At 41.9% G+C, this 21,647-nt stretch overlaps 1 protein-coding gene across 1 annotated transcript in view; it reads right to left on the reverse strand.

Annotated features, from left to right (window-relative positions):
* Positions 1–6,869, reverse strand: part of F13A1 (coagulation factor XIII A chain) — a 190,223-nt gene extending 183,354 nt beyond the window's left edge. The window contains exons 1-2 of the mRNA XM_037045364.1: positions 6,767–6,869; positions 4,576–4,745 (exon numbers count right to left, since the gene is read on the reverse strand). Of these exons, the coding sequence (XP_036901259.1) occupies positions 4,576–4,705 (130 nt within the window). The 5' untranslated portion in view covers positions 4,706–4,745; positions 6,767–6,869. The remainder of the gene's footprint in view (positions 1–4,575; positions 4,746–6,766) is intronic.
* Positions 6,870–21,647: the final 14,778 nt, after the last annotated feature.

Genomic DNA, 21,647 nt, shown 5'->3' on the forward strand with positions numbered 1-21,647 from the left:
TGTCACAGATGGAATCTTGAAATAAGTTAAATGTTTAGGTTTGTATCCTAGGAATTTTCAAGTGAATTGAATTCTCCATGCAATTTTAAATATATTATTTATTACCAAAGTCTAGAAATAGATACTGCCCATGAGGAAGTAAGTCTGTTTATTATGAAAACAACAAGATAAAGCTTACTTTCTCATATTTCTTTTGGATAGCCATAATTTTAAAGTATCATTAACTAGAATGATTATAAACAGTTTCTTAAATAGCATATTGTTTTTAACTGCTGCTATTAAAATTGTCCTGCACTTAAAAATGTATAAGACATACCCAGCTGCCTAGAGGAAGCCAGAATAAAAGAAATGAGGCTAATGTCCTCTACAGGGACTAAAGCCTCTCTGGTCAATCTCTTTCTATCCCTAAGTATCTCAGTAGCCTTCAAATGCATCTTCTTCACTCCATTTTCTCCTCACGGAGAGATTTCCCTTCACAAAATATGATTTCTATTATGCCATTCTGCTGTTTGGAATCCTTTACAGGCAGAAGGAAAGGTAAATCTTCGGTGTGATCCCTGCCCATTTATCCTGGGCTCATGTCCCTCTCTTGTCCTCACTACTTGACATACAATGTTCCTTCCACTAAAAATACTACTCCATGCTCTTGTCTGCATGGGACATTTTCATTCATGTTCATCACCCTCTTTCCTGCTCCACTGGCACTACTAGTCATTCCTTTACTTGTTTTGTCTACTGGGTAGAGAGCTGCTTGAGGACAGGGACTGACCTATTCATCTTCGTGTCCCTAGAGAGAGGGTGGCATGGTTCCAGACACATAGGTGGTAACCACAGTGTTTTTCCTCAAACCAAATGAAAAAATAAACAGGTTCTATGCAATATCATTTCTTAATCATACCTTTCTTATTCTTTCAATAACCTTGAATCCATAGAGGTTCACTTTGCACAAAGGGCAGATTAATAATTAACCAGTTAATTAGGTGATTTAGTTCTGACGTGGAGTAGTGGGAGGAAGGAAATGATCAGAAAGACACAAGACCCTAATAAATACTAGATTCTGCCTGCATTTGATTTTTAAAAATAGGTCCAGACTTGATTTCCAGTTTGAATTCTGTGTATTAGACCTGTCAAACAAGTGTTACATTCACCGCTGCAAACGATTGCCTATTGTTAATAATGCAGAGTCAAACAAGCCCGAGAATGTAAGGTTGTGTTCCAGAACATTACATATCCTGCTGAAATAACCTTCAAGACAAGAAGGCTGTAAAGAAATTTTCAGAATACCAACGGTGTGTGCAGAACAGCCTATTAGAAATAATTGCAAATTCAAACAATCTGAAGAGATTTTCACATACTTTTCTCAACTGTAATTGAGTTCAAAGGGGGCTACTAAGGATCCTTAAAAATACACAAGGACATCAAACCCACTGCTGACTGGCTGGTCCCCTCTCCAGGGTTCCATGGTCACCTCAAATATTTCAGTTTTTCTTAAATATTGTGCTGCTATATGGGAGAAATCTTACTTAAGTTTATAGATTTTGAGTTATAGGCTAAAGTAATTCTTAGCAAGTGACTATGAAAGTTGTAAATTAACGATATTACATCCACTCACTCAGTATATATTATATACATTTGCTGTCACAGGGTTATACAAAATGAAAAATGTGCCATCCCCCCCCTTTTTCTCCTCTTGCTTCTCTGCCTCTGTTAGTCAATTTTACAAGACTAGCTTGCTAAAAGGACATTTGAGAAAAAGTTCCATTGAAATAAATGAGAAGAAAGAATTTGTTTTGGGCTTCGTACTCCTGGAGCCAAAGTCATGGTCAGATAGGGAATCGGGGTTAAATAAGTCCTCTTAGTGGCCACTAGTGGCCACTGGATGAATTGCAAGAAGGTGGAATTAAACTCGTGACTGCTTTAGTAGGGGTGGTTTGGGGGGAAGTCATTTACATATTTAGTGCCAGAAAACTCTTTTTAGCATAATTAAACAGAAATTCAAAATGTCAAAGAGAACTGGGAGACAGATCTACTTGATCAGATTATTTATTTTGGTTGATCAGATGCTGTTATTTATTTATTTATTTGTTTGTTTATTTATTTATTGTCTTATTCATCTGGGACTTAGTACTATGTTTCATGGGTTCAGCTACCCTACCCTCAGAGCGTGTAGCACTTAGCTCATTTGTGTGAGAAATATTAAATTAATGCATGTTTATAAAATCCAGAAGCTGTCATTAATAGCTGAACTAATGACTCTAGGACTTATGAGTCATTTAATTCTCAAGTGACTGACTGTACATTCATTCTGCAAACAACCATTGAATACTTATACTCCTATGCCAGGGCTTGTAATAAGTATCCCAGAAGGTCACTTGGGGTGTGGACATATGACTACTGAGCAAATAATAATATATTTTTCAAAATCATTTAGTTCAAAATAATTCCCACCTCTGCCTCCAAAAATAAACAAAACACAATAAAACCAGGTTCTCCTTCAATTCACCTCCCTGCTCAAGTTCTCTGGTGGTTTTGATTTCTCACTGACAACATTTTGTTCAGATTTTAGATATACAGAGGCTGCAGGCTGTACATATTTATTTCCCTTAGAAGCTAGAGTGAGCTCCTGACAATGTAGAGCTGTGATAATTGATATTCTAAATCAATGAGCATTTATCAGTTTTTTGCTATGAACTCTCACAAGCACTAGTCATTTGATCTTCATGACAACTATGAAGCAGGTATTGCTCCCATTTGCTGATGGAAAAACTGAGGCTTACATGACTTTGCCTAAGTCCCAGAGTGAGTGAATGGCAGATGTGGAACGGGAACCCAGGTCTTCTGAGTCCTGGACCAGGGGGCCATTTCACACATCATACTGCCTTTATGTAGCTTCACAGTCCTCCCCAGTGATAGACCCTTTGCCTCTCTGTTTTTCCTGCTCACTCCCTCCATCACCCTTTCCTGGGTCCCAGAATCTCCACTGCCAGAGGGGAATTTTGCTAAAAAATTGAATACATTAAGGGCCCTGGCTGGTGTAGCTCAGTGGATTGAGTGCGGGCCTGCGAGCCGCACGATTGTGGTTCGATTCCCAGTCAGGGCACATTCCTGGGTTGTAGGCCAGTTCCCAGCAGGGGACTCATGAGAGGCAACCATACATTGATATTTCTCTCCTTCTTTCCTCCCCTTCCCCTCTAAAGATAAATAAATAAAAATTTTTAAAAATTGAATACATTAAGGTAACCTACTTGATAATTTAAAGTCTGCACACTTTCCAATTTATCTGCATTCTTAAAAAAAAGAAAAAGGACTCCTGCACCAGACAGTGAAGGAGTTGAACATCAATTGCTTACTTTGTTCTCAATTTCCTAACCTATAACATGGGGATTTAGATGACTTGATCAGCAAGTCTGTTTAAACTCAGTTCTGTGGCTCTAGTAGTGGAGTTTTAGTGAGTGCAGTACTCACTGGGAGAGCTGAGCCACATGTTTACAAGTTTGTCTTGCTTTCTCTACTCAGCTGAAGAAGCCCTTTGTTCTGTGAGCCCTCTCCTCCAAATGTGAATGGTACCTGATTGATGGTACTGAATGTCTCTCAGTTTTCACAATTGGATATCAAATCATCTAGACATGAGGGTAGCACGGTCAAAACCTCCCACAGTATCCAGGTGGTGTTCTGACCTGCTGCACTGTGGGGATCAGCACTGTCCTTATCTCTGCTCTCAACAGTGGCTCTATTGCTGATGAGGCAGCTGAGGGTGATCTTGGGCCCTACCCCAGCAAGTGGGTGCTTACCCTCTGGTAAAACCACTCACAGAGCACCCTCAGGAGCAAAGCGGGTTTTGTGTACTGTTTTGCATGTATACTGCTGACAAAAAGTGCTCCCTGCTAGATGCTATTCAGGGACATGAGCCTGAATGTCTCTGCCTGGTCAAGAGAATGGTGTCTGTGTCACCAAGCACAGTTGGCACCTGGGCCCGGTCACAGCTGACAAGGCTGAGTGGAGGTCAGCTGCTGGCTGCTACTTCCAGAGCAGATCCCTAGAGATCTGCAGATGCAAGAGCAGAGAAAGCAGCTTGCCTTGCTGTCTCTGCAGGCTGCTCTGGAGAGAAATAGAGGGCTTCCATCTCTATTACTGTCAGAGTCTGGCATCTCTTGTCAGCTCTGAAATTCATAGCAATGGATAGACCATAGAAGGGGGAGGAGGGAGAACAAAGATGGTGCAAGCCAGGCAACCAAAACAGCCACAATATTTGGGAAGTGGAAACTTCCAGCTAGAGAACGTTCTTAAAAACATAATAGTAGGGCTGGAAAAGGCTTCAATAAGCCAGTGCCCTTGTTTTGTAGAGGTGACTTTTCTGAGATTACTAAGCTATTAAGTGGCAGAACTGGAACAACAATCAGGTCTTTGGTACTTTTACCACTCAAAAGAGTTTTGGAGGCCTTTCTTTAAAACTAAATACTGGCAGGGGGTCCCCTTCTGGGAGAGCTCAATGGAAACAGAAGGTGTTGACTCAGCAGCATCGTGGGGAGGAGGGGTCAGGCCAGCTGTGTCTGGGCTGGAGGTGCCTGTCTGTACCTTGCAGGTTGACTCCTCGGGGCACCAGGCCCTGCAGCTCCATAGTGGGGGGCTCATTCTCTTCCGCATTGGAGTTGTTGGGTGGGACAGCTCTCCTGCCTCCAAAGGTGGTCCTGGGGGTCTCTGACATGGTCAGCTTTACAAGATCCTTGGAGCCTAAAAAGTAGACACTGAAAAGGAATATAAAGAGAGTTACATTTGACACAAGGGTTCAAAATTACAGAAGCAGACGTAACTGTGTGTTATAGCACCTGAACAACACATTTTGAGGTTCACATGAATAAAAAGTGAAAAGTGGTGGTGAGGACTAGTCTCATGTTGGAATAGAGTTCTTCAAGGATCTTGGGGAAATTTGTCAAACATATGGTAAGCAAAAAGGGAGTGGTCAGGGAAAAATGGAGACAACTATACTTGAAGAACAATAAAAATGTGGAAAAAAGAAAAAATAGCATAACATGCCTCCTGCCAATAGGTATTAATTTTAATAAATATAAACAATAGGTGCTTAATAAATACTTCATAAAAATTTTTTAAAAACACATGGAAAGCAGAAGAAAGGGGGATGATCAGAAGAAATGAAAAATGTCAAAGATTTTGGAGATCAAGGTTTTTTTCTCATTATCCTTAAGGCAATATTTTTGTAAGAAATGTTTCATGCATGTACACATGCTCATTTCACATGGACTTATGAGGATTAAGTCCCTTTGAAGGATAAACTCAGGAAACCATGTCCAGATAAGTGCCATCTTCCCAAGCATTTGTGTTTGCAAATTCATTCAGCCCATATTAATTGAGGGCCCACTATGGACCAGGCTGTGGTCTGGGCACCTGGGATATATCAAAAATAAGATAGAAGAATTTTTGCCTTGGAGAGCTTCTGGACTAGCAGGGGTTGGGTTTCAGTCCAACGAAATTCAGAAGTAAACTCAGTAGGCTGAGAAAGTGGAGCCAGGACACAAGAAACTGCTTAGGAGTCAGGACACAAGAAACAGGGTAAGGGTGATGAAGAGTTTGGGTTGGTGAGAGGGAGACACATGGAAAATTAAATAGGGCTGTAAATAGCCCATTCTCTAAATTACTTGGTCAGTGGGGCTGACAATGACTTCACTCCAAGCCTGCTAACCCTTCCTTTGGAACCGGTGCAGGCAACGAGCCAGTGTGAATGCCACATACCTTACTGTCAGGGCCCAGTAATTACTTGTTGACCAACTGACCAAATGAAGGGAGAAATTGTTTCTGGCCCCAATGAAGTGTGCCCTTAATCACCTGGATTACTCAATCATGACTCTGGGTGATTTGGTTGTTTTCAAAAACAGGCACACCCTCAAAAGATGAGGAACTACTATTACAGGGGCAACTGGGGGAGACCATTCCAGAAACATGTTGAGTTAAGGCAACACCGCTGGAGACAAGAGAACCACTTCTTTAGGTGTTTGGTCTTGGAAGGAGACAGCACTGTTTAGAAGTAAACAGTCTAAACAGGTATCCATAAATATCTACAGACACATTTGCCAACAGTCTCTAGTGAAATAGGGAGGCATGGAGGAAGGAGAGAGCAAAGGACAAAGGATGGAGAGAAGGCAGAAAATGGCAGACTTCTGATTGAGAACAGCAAGGGTAGCCTGTGGGATCATGGTGGGGAGAGAAGAGTTTGGGAGAGAAGAGCACAGAACTTTGCAACTATGTAGTAGCCTGTAGGGAGAGAGAACCCACAAAGCAGAGAACTGGGAAGCCTGTGGAGGTGGACAGAAGCTTCCTATTCTCCCAGGTCTGAGGGAGGGGAAGGTACTCAAGTTCAGCTCCTTCATGGTGATGCAGTCAAACAAGTGTTCTTATCTGGCCCTACTTCACCCTTTTTCCAACCTTTTGTGTCCTTTCTCTGTAGTCTATCTCCCTGAGAAAGATGCCCAATTCTCCTATTCCCATTAGGTGGCCTTCTTAGCAAGCAGTGCCTTCAAGAAAGCTTCATGGAATGCCTGAGAGAAGTACCACCCAGAAGAGGGGCTGGGTAAGTGTGGAATTAGGGGCAAGAATGGGGAACTGAACATGTGGGGCTGCCTTGGACCCCAAGCCCCTGGCATTTCCAGTAGACACCTGAGAGATCCAGTTTCAGGAGGGTGGACACAGAGGGCCCCAGGCAGCCCCTGAGCACAGGGCTGTGGCTATGCTGGCAGAAGGAACATTTGCTTACCTGCAGTCCCCTCCTGAGGTGTCCTAACACAGGCTGGCTCTGTGTGTCTCCAGGGTACTTCCTCAAAAGGACACAGGAAAAAACGACAAGAAAGTTGGCTCTTAAATAACTTCCTAAGAGCTCCCTCCCTTCTCCCCATCCCACAGGGTTTTCTCCTCCCCCTTGACAGCTGGAGCAATTGAACCTCTTCTGGACTTTTTATTTACTTCTTCCATCCTGCTCTGTTATTCTGGTAGGCACTCCTCCTACCATTCTCCCCACCGTTGGCCCCCTTACTCCCAATTTCCCAACACAGCTTCTCCCCACCAGCCCCACCTCAAGTTGTGCCTCTTTCTTCTCACTTGGTGGCTGGAAGAATCAGATAATGACACTGCAGTGTGAGGCAGACCCCGCCCTCTTCCTTTAGGTGGGGAGGGCTAGAAAAGTCTAGATTTTTGCCATCCAGGTTGGTGGGGCTTGGCAGAAAGGAGGGTGTGCACTTGCACAGACAGGTCACAGACAGCTGTGACCATGCATACAGTAAGAGAAACATGTCCTTCTTATATAAATAAAGCTGAGGGATATGGTCTGTATTCTTGAACCACCATGGGAGCCACAGCCACCACCTAACCACAGACTTCCTGTAGGAGAGGGTGCTCAGGCAGAGGGAAGATGAGTAAGTACTTTTAAGAGTTCCACACAAATTAGAAAATAGCAATATTTTTGGAAAGCCACTTTGCTTTATGTTCAAATGATTGAAAAAAGAAAATAATTTTTCTTCTAAAAATTTCCATTTGTTTTCTGAGTCTTCGTTTCTCCAAATACTCCAATTTTCTGCCATGTCCATTTCTAACCTTTTACTGTTTCCAAATTTCTGAGCCTGCCACTTATTCTAATTTTGCAGAGAGAGAGAAAAAAGAGATGTCATTGGTTATACAATCTCTCAATTTTCTGCTGCCAAATCTATGAACTTACCTGCAACCTTACAAACCTTTTCCCTCTTTCTTCCTGTTGCTAATGTGGGAAGGATTCATACACCCTGGTCTATGGCCAACTATGCCCCTTTGCCTGTGCTCCATGTGCTCTTCTTCTCCAGGCCTTGCTGTGTTACTCACCCATTTTCCCTCTGAATCTTTAGCTCCTGCCCTCTAGCTGCTGCTTCCCATCAGCATGCACACAACTTGAAGTCAAGTCTCTTCAATAGTTTCGAAACCCTTCTTCATCCCTCATCCACCCAGATCTTGTTCCTCTTTCTCCTTCTCTTCATTGTATGTTTCTTTCACTTGGCTCCTGCTCCCATCATTCTGCTAAAACTGGAGTTGAAGGTCACCAATGGCCTGTGCTAAATCCAAAGGACAGGATTAAATTCTCATTTCTTTAACCCTTTAAAGTGTTGAACTCTGGGGCCCACTGTAGCCTTGAAGGCCATTTTCTTTGGCCTCTAAGGTGTGGCACTCTCTAGGGTGTCCTCAGTGCTGCACAGGCTCCCTTAATAATGTCAGCAACACTGATGCCTTCAAGTTCCATCTATATCCTGACACCTCCTAAATCTAGGTCTTCGGCTGTGATTTTTTACAGGATGCCAAACTCCCCCATATAACTGCCCACCAGCCATCTTTACTTGGTATGTCACAGTGATAACTCATATTCATCATGCCTGAAATGAGATTTATAATTTTCCCTGAAAACCTGAATTATCTCAGGAGTTCCCATTCTCAATGAATGCCATCACTGCACAGCCAGTTGCCCAACCAAACGAGTAGCATCATTATTGACACTTCTTTCTTATCCCCGAAACCCCCCAAATCCAAGCCTCCAACAGATATTTTCTATTCTACTTCTGAAATATTTCTTGAATATATCCATGTACCCCTTCCAATCCCTTCTCCGCAGTGCAGTCAGAATGAGCTCTCCGGAAGTCAACTTTAAAATCAAATACTTTGAACAAAATTTTCTGTTGTTACTTATTTTTGCTTTTACTAAAAATTCCAAGCATCAGCTGACACCGTGCTGCACAGCCTCGGCCCTGCTTTGCCCTCCAGCCCTATGTCTTTCACTCTCTCTGACACACTGTCTCACTCACCACCCCCACCTGCACCCTGTTCACTGCATTCTACCATGCAGTCACAAAGAACGTCTTACTTTTTGCCTCTTCCCATTCCTTCTCTCACCAAGAGACTACTTCTTATTTACCCTCCAAATATCAACCTAGAATTGCTCAGATGCCCTGCAAGGAGCTTGCCTTGTCATGTTGCTCCTTACACTGTCTGACCATTTTCTGTTTCTTTGGCTGTACCCTCATTAGATAAGAGAGTGGAGAATTCAACTAGAGTTCCCCAGTGAGAGGCCACCGACCATTCAATTACTCAAAGCCTATCCTTTCCATACTCTTCACTGAGTGGTAGAGAAAGGCCTTGAGAAAGTATCACCACACGCTGGTAGTTCTGGCAAACGTCCAGCCTGAGTGTGCTGCATTGCTGCTTACCCCTGCCCACATAGGGTGTGAGAGGAGTGGCAGCCTTGTACCCTCAGATGAGGTTGCATAGCTGCCAGGCCACCCTAGCTGTGTTGAGCATTTCAGAAAAGGCTTGTCACCCTCATAACCACCATCATGATGTCACTTTAGCCTGAGGTTCACTGATTATTGTGTGAGCATACACACATGCTGGTTAACTTCCTCTCTTCCAAACTACCAAATTAAGCACATTGAAAGGAAACTTGCACCTAGCAAATAAGAGAGTGTCTGAGCACACCAAGTCCTTGCATGTGATTGAAGACCATCCATGTTACAGAAGCTTTCTTCACAGTTTTGTGAAGTAGAAACCAGAGCAAAATTTTCTGGCCATCCATTGAACCATGAGCTGTGCCAGAAAATGTGACTTTTACAAAAGCAGCAGCGTGTGTAGGCTTGAGGTCTTTAAGCCTTTTATCTCCGAACATCCATTGCATAGCACAGAGGTGGTATAGTGTAAGAAGGTAGCAAGTGGGGTCTTGCCAGAAAAATAAAAACCACTTTAGGTATTTTTTTGAAGGAGGGAATTTTACACAAGGATTTGTTGCATGAGTGATCGAAGAGACAGAAGCCAAACAAGGGAAGGTCGGTCAACTCAGCTGTTAGCAACAGCAGGGATAATTGTTGTCATCACAGGGCTGGGGTGATGTGGTAAGGACTGGAATTGCCAAAGATTCAGTCATGACCAGAATCACTGCCTGAGGTCAAAAGGGAGGGAAGAATGATCCTAGCTTGTCTTTCACTGTCCCTCCATTGTCTCCCACTTGCTGCACTCAGCTAAAGTCAATTGATGAAGGAGTTGGGGGCACAAGCCTGAGAAGTTGGCACCACCACACTTATATTGGAAGGGGGTGTCCCAAGGCCCCACCCCCATATTCACAAGGTGGGCCCACCAGGCTGTCATCCTCACAGCTATAACTTACTAAAATGAAAAGATACAAATCAAAATCAACAAAGGGACAAAGGAAGAAGGAAGCCTGGCACAAGTTTTCATCCTTGAAAGTCACATGGGACATAGTTAACACCCCCAGCAAAGAGGTGTGACAACACTTGTGAAATGTTATCCACCAGTGAGACCATTAGAAACTCAGAGCCCAGAGTTGTCATTTGACATCGGTAACATAGGCACATACCAAACTCTACACTCTCAGAAGTAAAGAGGGTGAACACTGTTCACCATATACCACATTGTCTGTGCAAACCATGTCGGTGCAAAGAGTCATACTTGTCAGTTAGGGAGCAGTGGGACAACTCCTGAAATCCAAGTTTCTGGACCCCAGCCGAGGGCGAGCCTTGCAAGGAGACCTTTCTCTGGAGAGCAGCCTCAGGTCTGTTGTGTTGACTCCTGTCTGGACACTGTCTTCACCCCGCCCAGAGACAGAATGAAGCAGAGGAAAGGTGAGGAGTGGATCTCAGAGCAAACAGTTTCATCAAACAATGGCTCTTTCATCACAGTACAGCCAGTCTTTCACTCTCCCTTCCAGACATTGCTGTTGGGTCACAGCAATGTCCTGGAGCAAGAAGAAACGCTAGTGGGAAAGTCACTGGGGTCATGCAGTGACTTTGGCCCACAAATTTCCCTGGCTTCCCAGGCTTAGATGGAACATCTGAGGAGAGATGTGTTTTCTTTGAGCTCATAACCCCTAAAACACCTTCTCACTTCTGTGCAACTGAAGGGGTCTTGATCCCAGTGTTGTTCTGTTGATTGCAATTTGAAGAAACCTGGAATATACACCTCATTGCCTATTCTAGGGTCAGGGTAAGAATGCCTAAACAGTCACTTAGAAACCCTGCCTCCTGTCACAATCACCCAGCAATCTCTGGGAGCTGTATGTGGCAGAAAACTTGCGGGAAGAGGGATCCAAGTTTCCTTATTTTGACTCTTTGATTTTGAGTTTTTAGTTCTATGGTATGGGACCTCTTCTCTTTAGATAAAGTACTATCTTTCTCCTTCTTGGTAATATCTGGGAAGCAGACTGTATTTGCTCAAGGAATGACTTTATCAACAAATTCTATTTGATTGACATGCAAAACTTCACATCCCCCCAAAACAAAACAAAGGGAAACAAAAAAGACAAAAAACTCAGTTATGTCTAGACCCTGCTGGTTTTTTCCATCTGGATTTTGTTGGTTATAGATGTAAGCAGCCGAGGGAGGTGAGTGGATATAAATAACACCTGGCCTTGTACACAGATGCCAAACCCTCCGACGTGAATGATCAAAGTCCATCTCCTGTGGGAGCCTTTCTCCTCTAGTGCCCTTGAGCCTGAGGAGTTTGGAGGAAACTTTCCACTCCAGAAGGAGGTGGGGTAGGGTTGAGAATGAGACAGAGGCTGGGAAAAATGTTTATAACCATGTTTCATCCTCAGTAGTGAACAGTTGGTGGAGGAGAGTGGCCCTCTGCATTCATTCACATCTTTAGGAAACCTCAGGGGAATTTTCACTAAGTCTGACAATGATACTTAAAACCCCAAGAAGGAATTTATGAAGCACTAGCTCAGCCCCACAGCAATAGAATTTGGGATCTAAGAGAAGAGACCTCCCTTCCCACAGCTCTTCTCCTGCTAGGAGAGATCTAATCCATGCCAGTGACAGCTCCAGATGGCAGACACCTCTGGTTGCTCAGCCTCCCCAGGCATAGCCATTTCTTGCCGGTGCCCTGCCATCGCCCTGCCATCGCCCTGCCATCACCGTGACCTGCTTTCTGGAGGAGCAGTGGATGACTGGGCTGTCTCTCTTGCGGGCAGGACCCCCAGGAAGGACAAATGGAGCAAAGCTGTTTTCTCCTTACAATGAGTTATTTAACTAATGCACACACATCCTTGCAGTGACTATCTTTATTATTATTGTTGTTATTTTAAGTATATTTTATTGATTATGATATTACAGTTGTTTGATTTTTTCTCCCTTTTATCCCCCTCTGTGCTTCACTTTCTTCCCTGCAGCATTTCCCCCTACCCTCAGTTCATGTCCATGGGTCATACATATAAGTTCTTTGGCTTCTCCATTTCCTATACTATCTTAATCCACTTCTGTATATCTCTTATACCTACCAATTACATGTCTTAATCCCTGTACCTTTCCCCCCAAACCTCCCCCTGCTCCCTCCCCACTGATACCCTTCCATTTGATCTTCATTTCTGTGATTATATTCCTGTTCTAGTTGTGTGCTTAATTTGTTTTTGTTTTTTAGTTTCAGTTGTTAATAGTTGTGAGTTTGTTATTATTTTACTGTTTGTAGTTTTTATCTTTTTCTCAAGAAAGTCTCTTCAACATTTCATATAATAAGGGCTTGATGGTGATGAACTCCTTTAACTTGACCTTATCCGGGAAGCACTTTATCTGCCCTTCCATTCTCAATGATAGCTTTGCTGGATAGAGTCATCTTGGATGTAGGTCCTTGCTGCCACAAGGCAAGGTGGCAGCTGGGGGATCAGGTGAGTGAAGTGGTGCCTGGCAGACTGAGTGGTCCCACATTCACATGTGAATAAACTGGGAGGAAAAACAGGGGAATGAGACAGTCTGAGCAACCCAGGATTCCATCATGGATTAATAAAGCCTCAAAACCTCTGCCTGTAAAAACCTGTGGGGGTTGTGGCAGCAGGAGAAACTTCTAGTCTCATAACAGAGTCTGACGGAGAGATCCACAGGATTCTAGAATATACACAATCCCACCCACCTGGGAATCAGCATCTGAAAGAGCACAATCTGCTTGTGGGAAGCAATGGAAATGACAGAAAGTGGAATGAGAGCTAAGCAAGCTAGCAAGCAGCACTGTTCCCTCTCCGACCCCTCCCACAGCACAATAAGGTGGGTTACCCTGTCCTGGTGAATATCTACGGCTCTACCCCTTATAATGTAAGATGCCATGAGACAAAGAAATATGGCCCAAATGAAAAAACAGATCAAAACTTCAGAAAAAAGAACTAAGCAATGAGGAGTTAGCCAACCTATTAGACACAGAGTTCAAAACACTAGTAATCAGGGTGCTCACGGAAATGATTGAGTACAACTGCAAAATAAAGGAAGAACTGAAGGCTATACAAAGCAAAATAAAGAAATGTATATAGGGAACCAACAGTGAAAAGAAGGAAGCCAGGACTCAAATCAATGATTTGTAACAGAAGAAAGAAACAAGAACTCAAAAAAATTAAGAGAGGCCTAGAGGTCTCTGCCAAAACTTTAAATGTTCCAACATCCGAATCATAGGGGTGCCAGATGGAGAAGAGGAAAAGCAAGAAATTGACAACTTATTTGAACAAATAATGAAGGAAAATTTCCCCAATCTGGTGAAAGAAATACACATGCAAATTCAGGAAGCTCAAAGAGTCCCAAAGAAGTTGACCCAAGGAGAACCACCCCGAGACACATCATAATTAAATTACCCAAGTTTAAAGGAGAGAATCTTAAAAGTAGCATGGAAAAAAAGTTACCTGCAAAGGAGTTCCCATAAGATTATCAGTCGATTTTTCACAAAACAAAACAAAAGAAAACTCACAGGCAAGAAGGGGCTAGAAAAAACTATTACTGTTATTTTTAATTGTGGTAGAGTACACAAATCATAAATTTACCATATGAACCATTTTAATTGTACAATTCAGTAATGTTAAATATATTCAAACTGTTGTGCAATCCATCTCCAGAATTTTTTTATCTTGCAAAACTGAAAGTCTATTCCCATTAAACAACTGCATATGAGAGTATGTGTCTTTATAACTATGTGTGTATAAGGGTATTTGTGAATGTGTGTGTATATATGAGTGTGTGCTTGTGTGGGTGAAGGGTACTTGTGAGTGTGCGTGTCTGACCATATATGTAAATGTGTCCATCTCTCTGAGGATTGCAGTAAGACTGTTTGCGAGTGTGTGAGCAGGGGCAGGGGGAAGACTGAAGGATTCCTGAGGGTATGTTTTAGTCATGGGGTTTAGATCCAGAAAACACTCTCCATTGGCTTTTTAGCATCTCCAGAGTTCTGGCTGGATTGGTTTGAAGAGACTCCAACATTTTTTGAGCTTTAAAGACTTTATAAAATATCACAAAAGTCAACTAACTAGAAGGTGAAGACTTTCAAGTCTGAGGAAAGTAAACTTCTTATAAAATGTGGATTAAATAAAGATATTTAGAATGAGGAGAGATGCCCATACAAAGCCCTAAGCAGACCCACTAGATCTTACATCCTGTAAGATCTTACATCTTAGATCCTGTAAGCCAAAGGATCATGGTTCGATTCCCAGTCGGGGCATATGCCTGGGTTGCAGGCCAGTTCCCAGTAGGGGACACACCAGAGGCAACCATACATTGATATTTCTCTCCCTCTCTCCTTCCCTTCCCCTCTAGAGATAAATAAATAAAATCTTTAAAAAAAAACATAGTAATGGAAAATCATTGCTAGTGCTTTGTAAAACCTTTCTTGGGGTTTTAAATGTCATTTTCAGCTTTTGTGAAAACTCGCCTGAGGCTTTTCTGAAGAGGCACTACAAGCAATGCTTGCTTCATTAAAGTTGCCAGAATGCCAACTCCCTGTGTGTATGAATATGCACATGTGTGTGCATGTATGGGTGCAACCTCAGTGGGAGCTTTCAGTGTCCCCAAGGGTAATATGGAAGCTGGAGTTAGGCTTCCTCACTGGCTACTTACGTGATCTTGCGCAAATTACTTAATGCCTCCACACCTCAGTTCTCTGACCTGTAAACTGATGATCACAAGAGTGTCTACCTCACAGGTTATGAAGATCAAAGAAGAGGATGTTTCCTCTGTTTGTGAAACACCGTGTGCAGCCCCTGGCACAAAGCTAACTAACACTAAACATTCTGATCGTGGGAGGTGGGGACTGAGCAACCTCCATTCATCCTTGAGGAATATTTTAACTCTTCCTAGTAATTGATATCATCTATACTTTCTCACTATTTAGGACCATGAATATTTAACTTGCTAATGATTTCAGATATTTGAGGGGCTGGTCATAGCCAACATTTATTGCCACAGTTTTCAGTCCAGAAACTCTTCAGCAGTTTCATCTGCCATTCACACTTGTCAATGGGGAGTTAGATTTGTAATTGATTGCACTTGTGTATGTGAAGCTATCTATGGGTCTGCTTCTAACTGAAGCCAATGAAAAATCTTCCAACCTAAAGAAGCTGTCAGGGAAATGGGTCAGAGAAAAATTTTAAATGAAGTATGTCAAGTGAACAGATCAGTTTTTTTTTTTTTTGTATAGTTCTTGGCTCTCTTTGGAAGCCCACATCCAAGTAGGTCAAAGAGCAGACCTGCCTGGGCATCTCATCAACCTCTCCCAATGAAGCTTACAGATGCCAGCAGCAGGTTACCTGGTTAATGTCGGTCACTGGCTGCTCCTTCTTGTGGTTGCACAACACCTTCTTGCTGGTGAGGTAAAACTCAAGAACTAGGCCTGTTGGGCTATTCTGAAGGGGAGCAAGAGCAGAGACAAAAACAAAACTCAAAAACTGGAATGGGAGTTTCTAGTAAAGCCAGGCCGGAAATGGAAAGGATGTAATGTTCTGTAGGATCTTCCTAGAAGCAGAACTTCTGGATAAAGATATTTAAATTTCCAAAGCAAGCCAAAGGCCATTGCATAATCATATGTTTGAGCCCTAAAATACAGCCAAAGAATTGGGTAAGTTCTCTTTTCTTTGGTGCTCACTCAGCAGTTTCTGCAGTTAGGCTTGCAGATAAATATGCCAGAGTCCTTCCTGTGAATGTGTTCCTTGTTAGTGCTTTTATCCTATTATAATAGTGACCATACATTTTTAAAATAGCATTGGAAATATTAGCTGTACAGTATGGACATATATTGGGAACCAATGAAAATGTTTCCCACAACTTTTTTTTTAACTTAAACAAAAACAGTTTACATACACACTCTTCATGTTCAGTAAATTCAGGTACAGTGACATATAATATTAGGCATCTTGAGTTGTCCATCCTGCCTCCTGTACTCTATGTGCCATAGTAGTCTAGCATCAGTCCCAAAAAGAAGTCCTCTAATAGCCATAACTTATTATATGACATTGACCTTGATTACTGAAATTCCATCTTTTATTATTATTTTTATTAAAAATTTTTAAAATTTTATTTAACTCTTGTTCAAGTACAGTTTTCTGTCTTGTATTCCCAGCCCTGCCCACCTCCAGTGCTCCCCACCTCCCTCTCATTTCCACCCCCTACCTTAGTTATTATTCATGTGTCCTTTATACTTGTTCATGTGAGTCCTTCCCCTTTTCCCCTGTGATTCTCTCCCCTCTGCCCTCTGGACCCTGTCAGCACGTTCTGTATTTCAGTGTCTTTGGTTACATTTTGCTTGCTTGTTTGTTTTGTTGTTTAGGTTCCTGTTAAAGGTGATATCATATGGTATTATTAAAATTTTTTCAATTGAAGTTTACATTTAATATTATTTTGTGTTACTTTCAGGGGCACAGCATAGTGATTAGACAATCATATACTTTAAAAAGTATTCCCCTTGAAGCTCATTAAAAAGGTTTTTGGCAGGGAGAATAGAACCAGTAATGTTGTGTAAGTAGCATTGCACTTTATGGAAATTGACTCGGTCTAAAATGCACCTGTGTATTTCTCTACTATATTTTCATTTTGTATGCAGCCTTCTAGGGTACCATTGTATAGTATACACATATGGTTTTATGCAGTGCTTTCTTTGACTTGTTTTAAAACATCCTCTCAAACCTGAAGTATTATTTAATGATTGTGTTTATTTATTCATTTATTCTTGAATTAGCTAGTTTGCAAAGATAGCCTCAATTATCCATGCCTCCCAGTATTCATGTCCTTGTGTAGTAGCTACCTGCCCACAGTGAACTTGGGCATTAACCAGCAGAGTGTAGTGGAAGTGACATTGTGCTAGTTCTCAGCCTAATCCTTAGGGGGTCCAAACAGCTGCCACTTTGTGATTTTGTGGCCTATAAAGTCTAGCATAAAAAAGCCCAGCTAGAGCGAAATAAGCCAGGCGGTGAAAGACAAATATCATATGATCTCACCATTAACAGGAATCTAAACAAACCAAACAAGCAAGCAAAATACGACCAATGACACTCAAATATGGAACAGGCTGTCAGGGCCCAGAGGGGAGAGGGGAGAGAATCATAGGGGAAAAGGGAATGGACTCACATGAACAAGTATAAAAGACACATGGACAATAACTAAGGGTGGGGGGTGGAAAGCAGAGGGAGGTGGGGAGCATGGGGTGGGGGGCGGGCAGGGTTGGGAATATAAGACAGAAACCTGTACTTGAACAAGAATTAAATAAAAATTATATTAAAAAAAAAAGTCCAGCTATACTCATGGAGTTCAGCTCCCATGTGGAGGGATCATATGGAAATGTCAGAGGGAGAGGCAGAGGCCCTGAGATTACTAGGAAAGAAAGAGGAGCCCAGCTGTTACAGCATCCTATCTGAGGCCAGACCTCACCTCTTCGTGCTAACTCACTACCCATGTGAGTGAGTGTCCTTGGAAATGGGTGCTCAGCTGCAGTCAGGGCATTCCAGCTAGCGCCACATGGAGTAGACCCAAGCTGCACAGTTGAGTCCTACCAAAATCATAAAACTTTGAGCAATTAAATAAATTGGCTGCTATTTTAAGACATGAAGTTTTGAGATGATTATTTATACAGCAATAGGTAACTGATATGCATTAATCCAACAAGTATTTATCAAATTCCTACTATTGGTGGACTGAGCAATAAATAGAAATGATATTTATCTTTAAATAATATAGTTCAGGGGGGAAACTATATTAAACATTAGTCTTTTCAGAATTTAATCACAAGCCCATTTGAATGATTTTATAAACTTCAAAATATTTTCCTTATTGCTCTCATGACAAATATCTTTTATAAAGACCTAATTTGGGATATAATGTAGTTCAGAACATGTGTTGAATAAATAATGAATTAAAGTCAGTAACTATTGCTGATCAATGAAAGCAATGTGGGCTGCTGACCAAAAATAGGAAGTAAGTCTTTCAGTGAATTATGTATGGAGAGCTGGATTTTGCTTTTTATCTTGCTTTAAACAGCCAGCTACTCACTTTAAACTTTGGCTTCCAAATCTGAAAGCAACACACACGGAGCACTGCTCCTGTGTCACTGCTCAGAGAATTTGAGCCAGGGATTCTGCTAGGTGCTACAGGAGATGGATACTTGATTGATAATTGATTGATTGGTATAGGGAAATTCTCATCAGTCTTGAAGCTCAGAAGGAGCCAAAGGTGAGCTCCAAAAGGCAGTACTGTGCTCAGCACCACCTGCCTCTCAGGGCCGCACACAGAGGCCTATGGCAGAGAGTGACCTTTTGGTACCTAGGTGCCTCCCTCTGCCAGGCTGCTTGTCAGTCATTCTCTGCACTGGGTATCAGCTGTATGGGCCAGGTATTCTGCAAGGTGCTGCAGGAGGTTCAGTGGGGAGTGGGAAAGATTTTTCTTAAGGTCATCAGTGCAAAGAAGAGCAACATATATTAGGTGTCCTGAACACTTTAATCCTGATACTCCCACTACTTAGGGCACTTGCCAATGGCTTGGCCTTATGGAATGTCACTCATATTGTGGACCCCTTGGTTACCCACAGCAGGATAAAATTGCCTATTATTCTGAATATATCAGCGAACTACCATCCTTATTGCAGCCCTCACTTCCTACCACTTCTTCTTCAATCCAAAAATGCCTTTCAACACAGGCAAGAAATGTGATGAAGGAACTTTCCAGTCTAACAAATAATAGTAGGAAATACTTTTTGTTGCCAAGCCTCGGCAATCAAAATGCATCACACATGTTCATCAGCTGTAGTTCAGATGATTTCTATTTTTCCCTGTATTAATTTTTTATGAAATCTTTTGAGAGCCCAGGGGATCTATAATTGGCTTTTAGTCATTTACTCTGCAATGTCATGTCTAATTGCTCAGATGGTTTCATGATCAGACTCATATTTTAAGGTGGCTTCAATGTATTTACCAGCCTTCCCATCTGCAGGCAGGCTCATGTCTTCATATGGAATTTTATCATATTTTTCCTTTAAAATGGAGATGGAGGAATTATTGAGCTATTTGTAAATTTGCTTTTTATCATCAGTGTTTTCGCATTAGTGGCATAACATATAGAGCATTGCCAATAACAAACCTCAGACTCTCCTTTCCAACTTAGTTTGATCCTTTTTTTAAATGTATTTAATTATTGTTCAAGTACAGTTTTTCTGTCTTTTACTCCCATCCCAGCCCACCCCCAGTGCTCCCCACCTCCCTCCCATTTCCACCCATCTTAGTTTTTGTCCACGTGTCCTTTATACTTGTTCCTGTGAATCCTTTCCCTTTTCCCCTGAAATTCTCTCCCCTCTCCCTTTTGGTCCCTGTCAGCCTGTCCTGTATTTCAGTGTCTTTGCTTGCTTGTTTGTTTTGTTGTTTAGCTTCCTGTTAAAGGTGAGATCATATGGTATTTATCTTTCACTGCCTGGCTTATTTCATTCAGCATAATGTTTTCCAGTTCCACCCATGCTGTTGCAAAGGGTAGGAGCTCCTTCTTTCTTTCTGCTGCATAGAATTCCACTGTGTAAATGTACCATAGCTTTTTTATCCATTCATTTACTGATGGGCACTAGTTTGTTTCTTAAGGAGAGCATGATATGTGTAGAGCAAAGGCGAGTCCTATTTAAAACGAAGCCTGCTTTTCCTATGAAACATGCTTCTGTGGTTAGGTGTGATATGAGGCCAACTGGGTCCAAGGAGCATCCTTCCTCCCCCTTAGCAAAAGCAGCCCTGATTTTTCAATCAGGTTGTCTGTAGGTCCTTCAGTGTATCCAGCTGGTGGTTCTCAAAGCCTGTCTCTGGACCCCTTTTGCAGCCTTCATTAGGAAAGAACTCTAGGGACAACGTAGAAAACACAGTGATACAGAAATGAGAGAAATAAAAAATCTTGTTTTCTGGCCTTACTTCCTTAAAGTAAAGCTGATAGAGGTACATAAGATCTGCCTACTATGACTTATTTTCTCCCAATAGAGATTGTAGCCACATACCACGTGCAGACAGTGTGCAACTTTCCCCCCAAATACAATTTTACATTCTTGACTTCTTCAACTGGTTTCAACTATTTCCAGAGTCCAGATTTTGCAGAAGTTTCTGTTTGTTGAGGAAAAAAACCTCATTTTTTCAGTTTTTTTGTGATAGCACTATTCACTCTTTTTTAAAAATTGAATTTATTGGGGTGACATTGGTTCACAAAATCATACAGGTTTCAAGTATACAACTCAATAGAACATCATCTGCACACTGCATCATGCACCCATTGCTCTGAGCAAAGTCTTTTTCTATCCCATTTCCCCTACCCTCTTTCCCTCTGGCTATAACCACTGCTGTTGTCTGCGTCTTTGTGTTGCATAGTTATACACACATGCACATATTTTCTTGCTTAATTTTTCACCTTCTTTCATCCATCCCCTCTTCTGCTGTGACAGCTTGAAGGTATCGGAGGATTCATTCACTTGAGTGTCAGGCTTTTGATCCAGCTGTTGGATAGTGTCGACACTCTCCATGGCCATTAACCTCTTTTTTCTTTAAGACTTTCCTTCTAATACCAGCTTCAGCACTATTGTTAAGTCTGCATTTGCTAGTATTTAACTCGGTCTTCACAGGCTATAAAAACCTCTGCTCCTTGAAGTCTTTCAAGTGTATGAAGGCCAAATGTGTGGGGAGGAGTTGCCTTTTAATGAGTGTTTTACCCTGTGTTCTCAGGGCAAAAGCGTACTGTTCACTTGCATTTGTTCAGTCCTTGAAGGCAAAAGGCAGTGCTTCTATTTGAAGTTTTGGTTCATTCAAAGGGGAACAATCAATTTAATTCTGCAAGTATTCATTGAATACTTCCTATGACCTATGAAGAGTGCCCAAGGCTGTAGGGCAGTGTCCCTCAAACTGTACTGTGACTGGCAATCACCTGGAGAGCTACTGTTTCGATGGGTCTGGTGCATGGTCCAAGTAATTTGTATTTATAAAAAAATTCCAAGGGGATGCTGATGTTGTCTGTGAGCCTTATTTGAGTGGCACCACTGTGAGAGACCCCTTAATGAATTTTCCAGGAGTTTTTGGAAAGACATTCAAATGCATTTAAATTAAAAATGAAGACATCCAGTAATATAGGACTAAATAATCCAAGTCCCTAAATGCATACTGGAGATATCAAATACCAAGTGTGTCCAGGAGGTCATGAGAATAATGTAAGCCAAAGATATCAGACTATAGTTGACCCTTAAACAACACAGGCTTGAACTGCATAAGTCCATTTATATGCAAATTTTAAAAAATTAATACACACAATACTGTAAATATATTTTCTCTTTCTTATCATTTTCTTAACAACACTTCATTTTCATTAGCTTACTAT

The sequence above is a fragment of the Sturnira hondurensis genome, unplaced genomic scaffold (genome assembly GCF_014824575.4).
Source record: "Sturnira hondurensis isolate 20B ecotype Veracruz unplaced genomic scaffold, ASM1482457v3 Scaffold0004271, whole genome shotgun sequence".
Taxonomy (NCBI): domain Eukaryota; kingdom Metazoa; phylum Chordata; class Mammalia; order Chiroptera; family Phyllostomidae; genus Sturnira; species Sturnira hondurensis.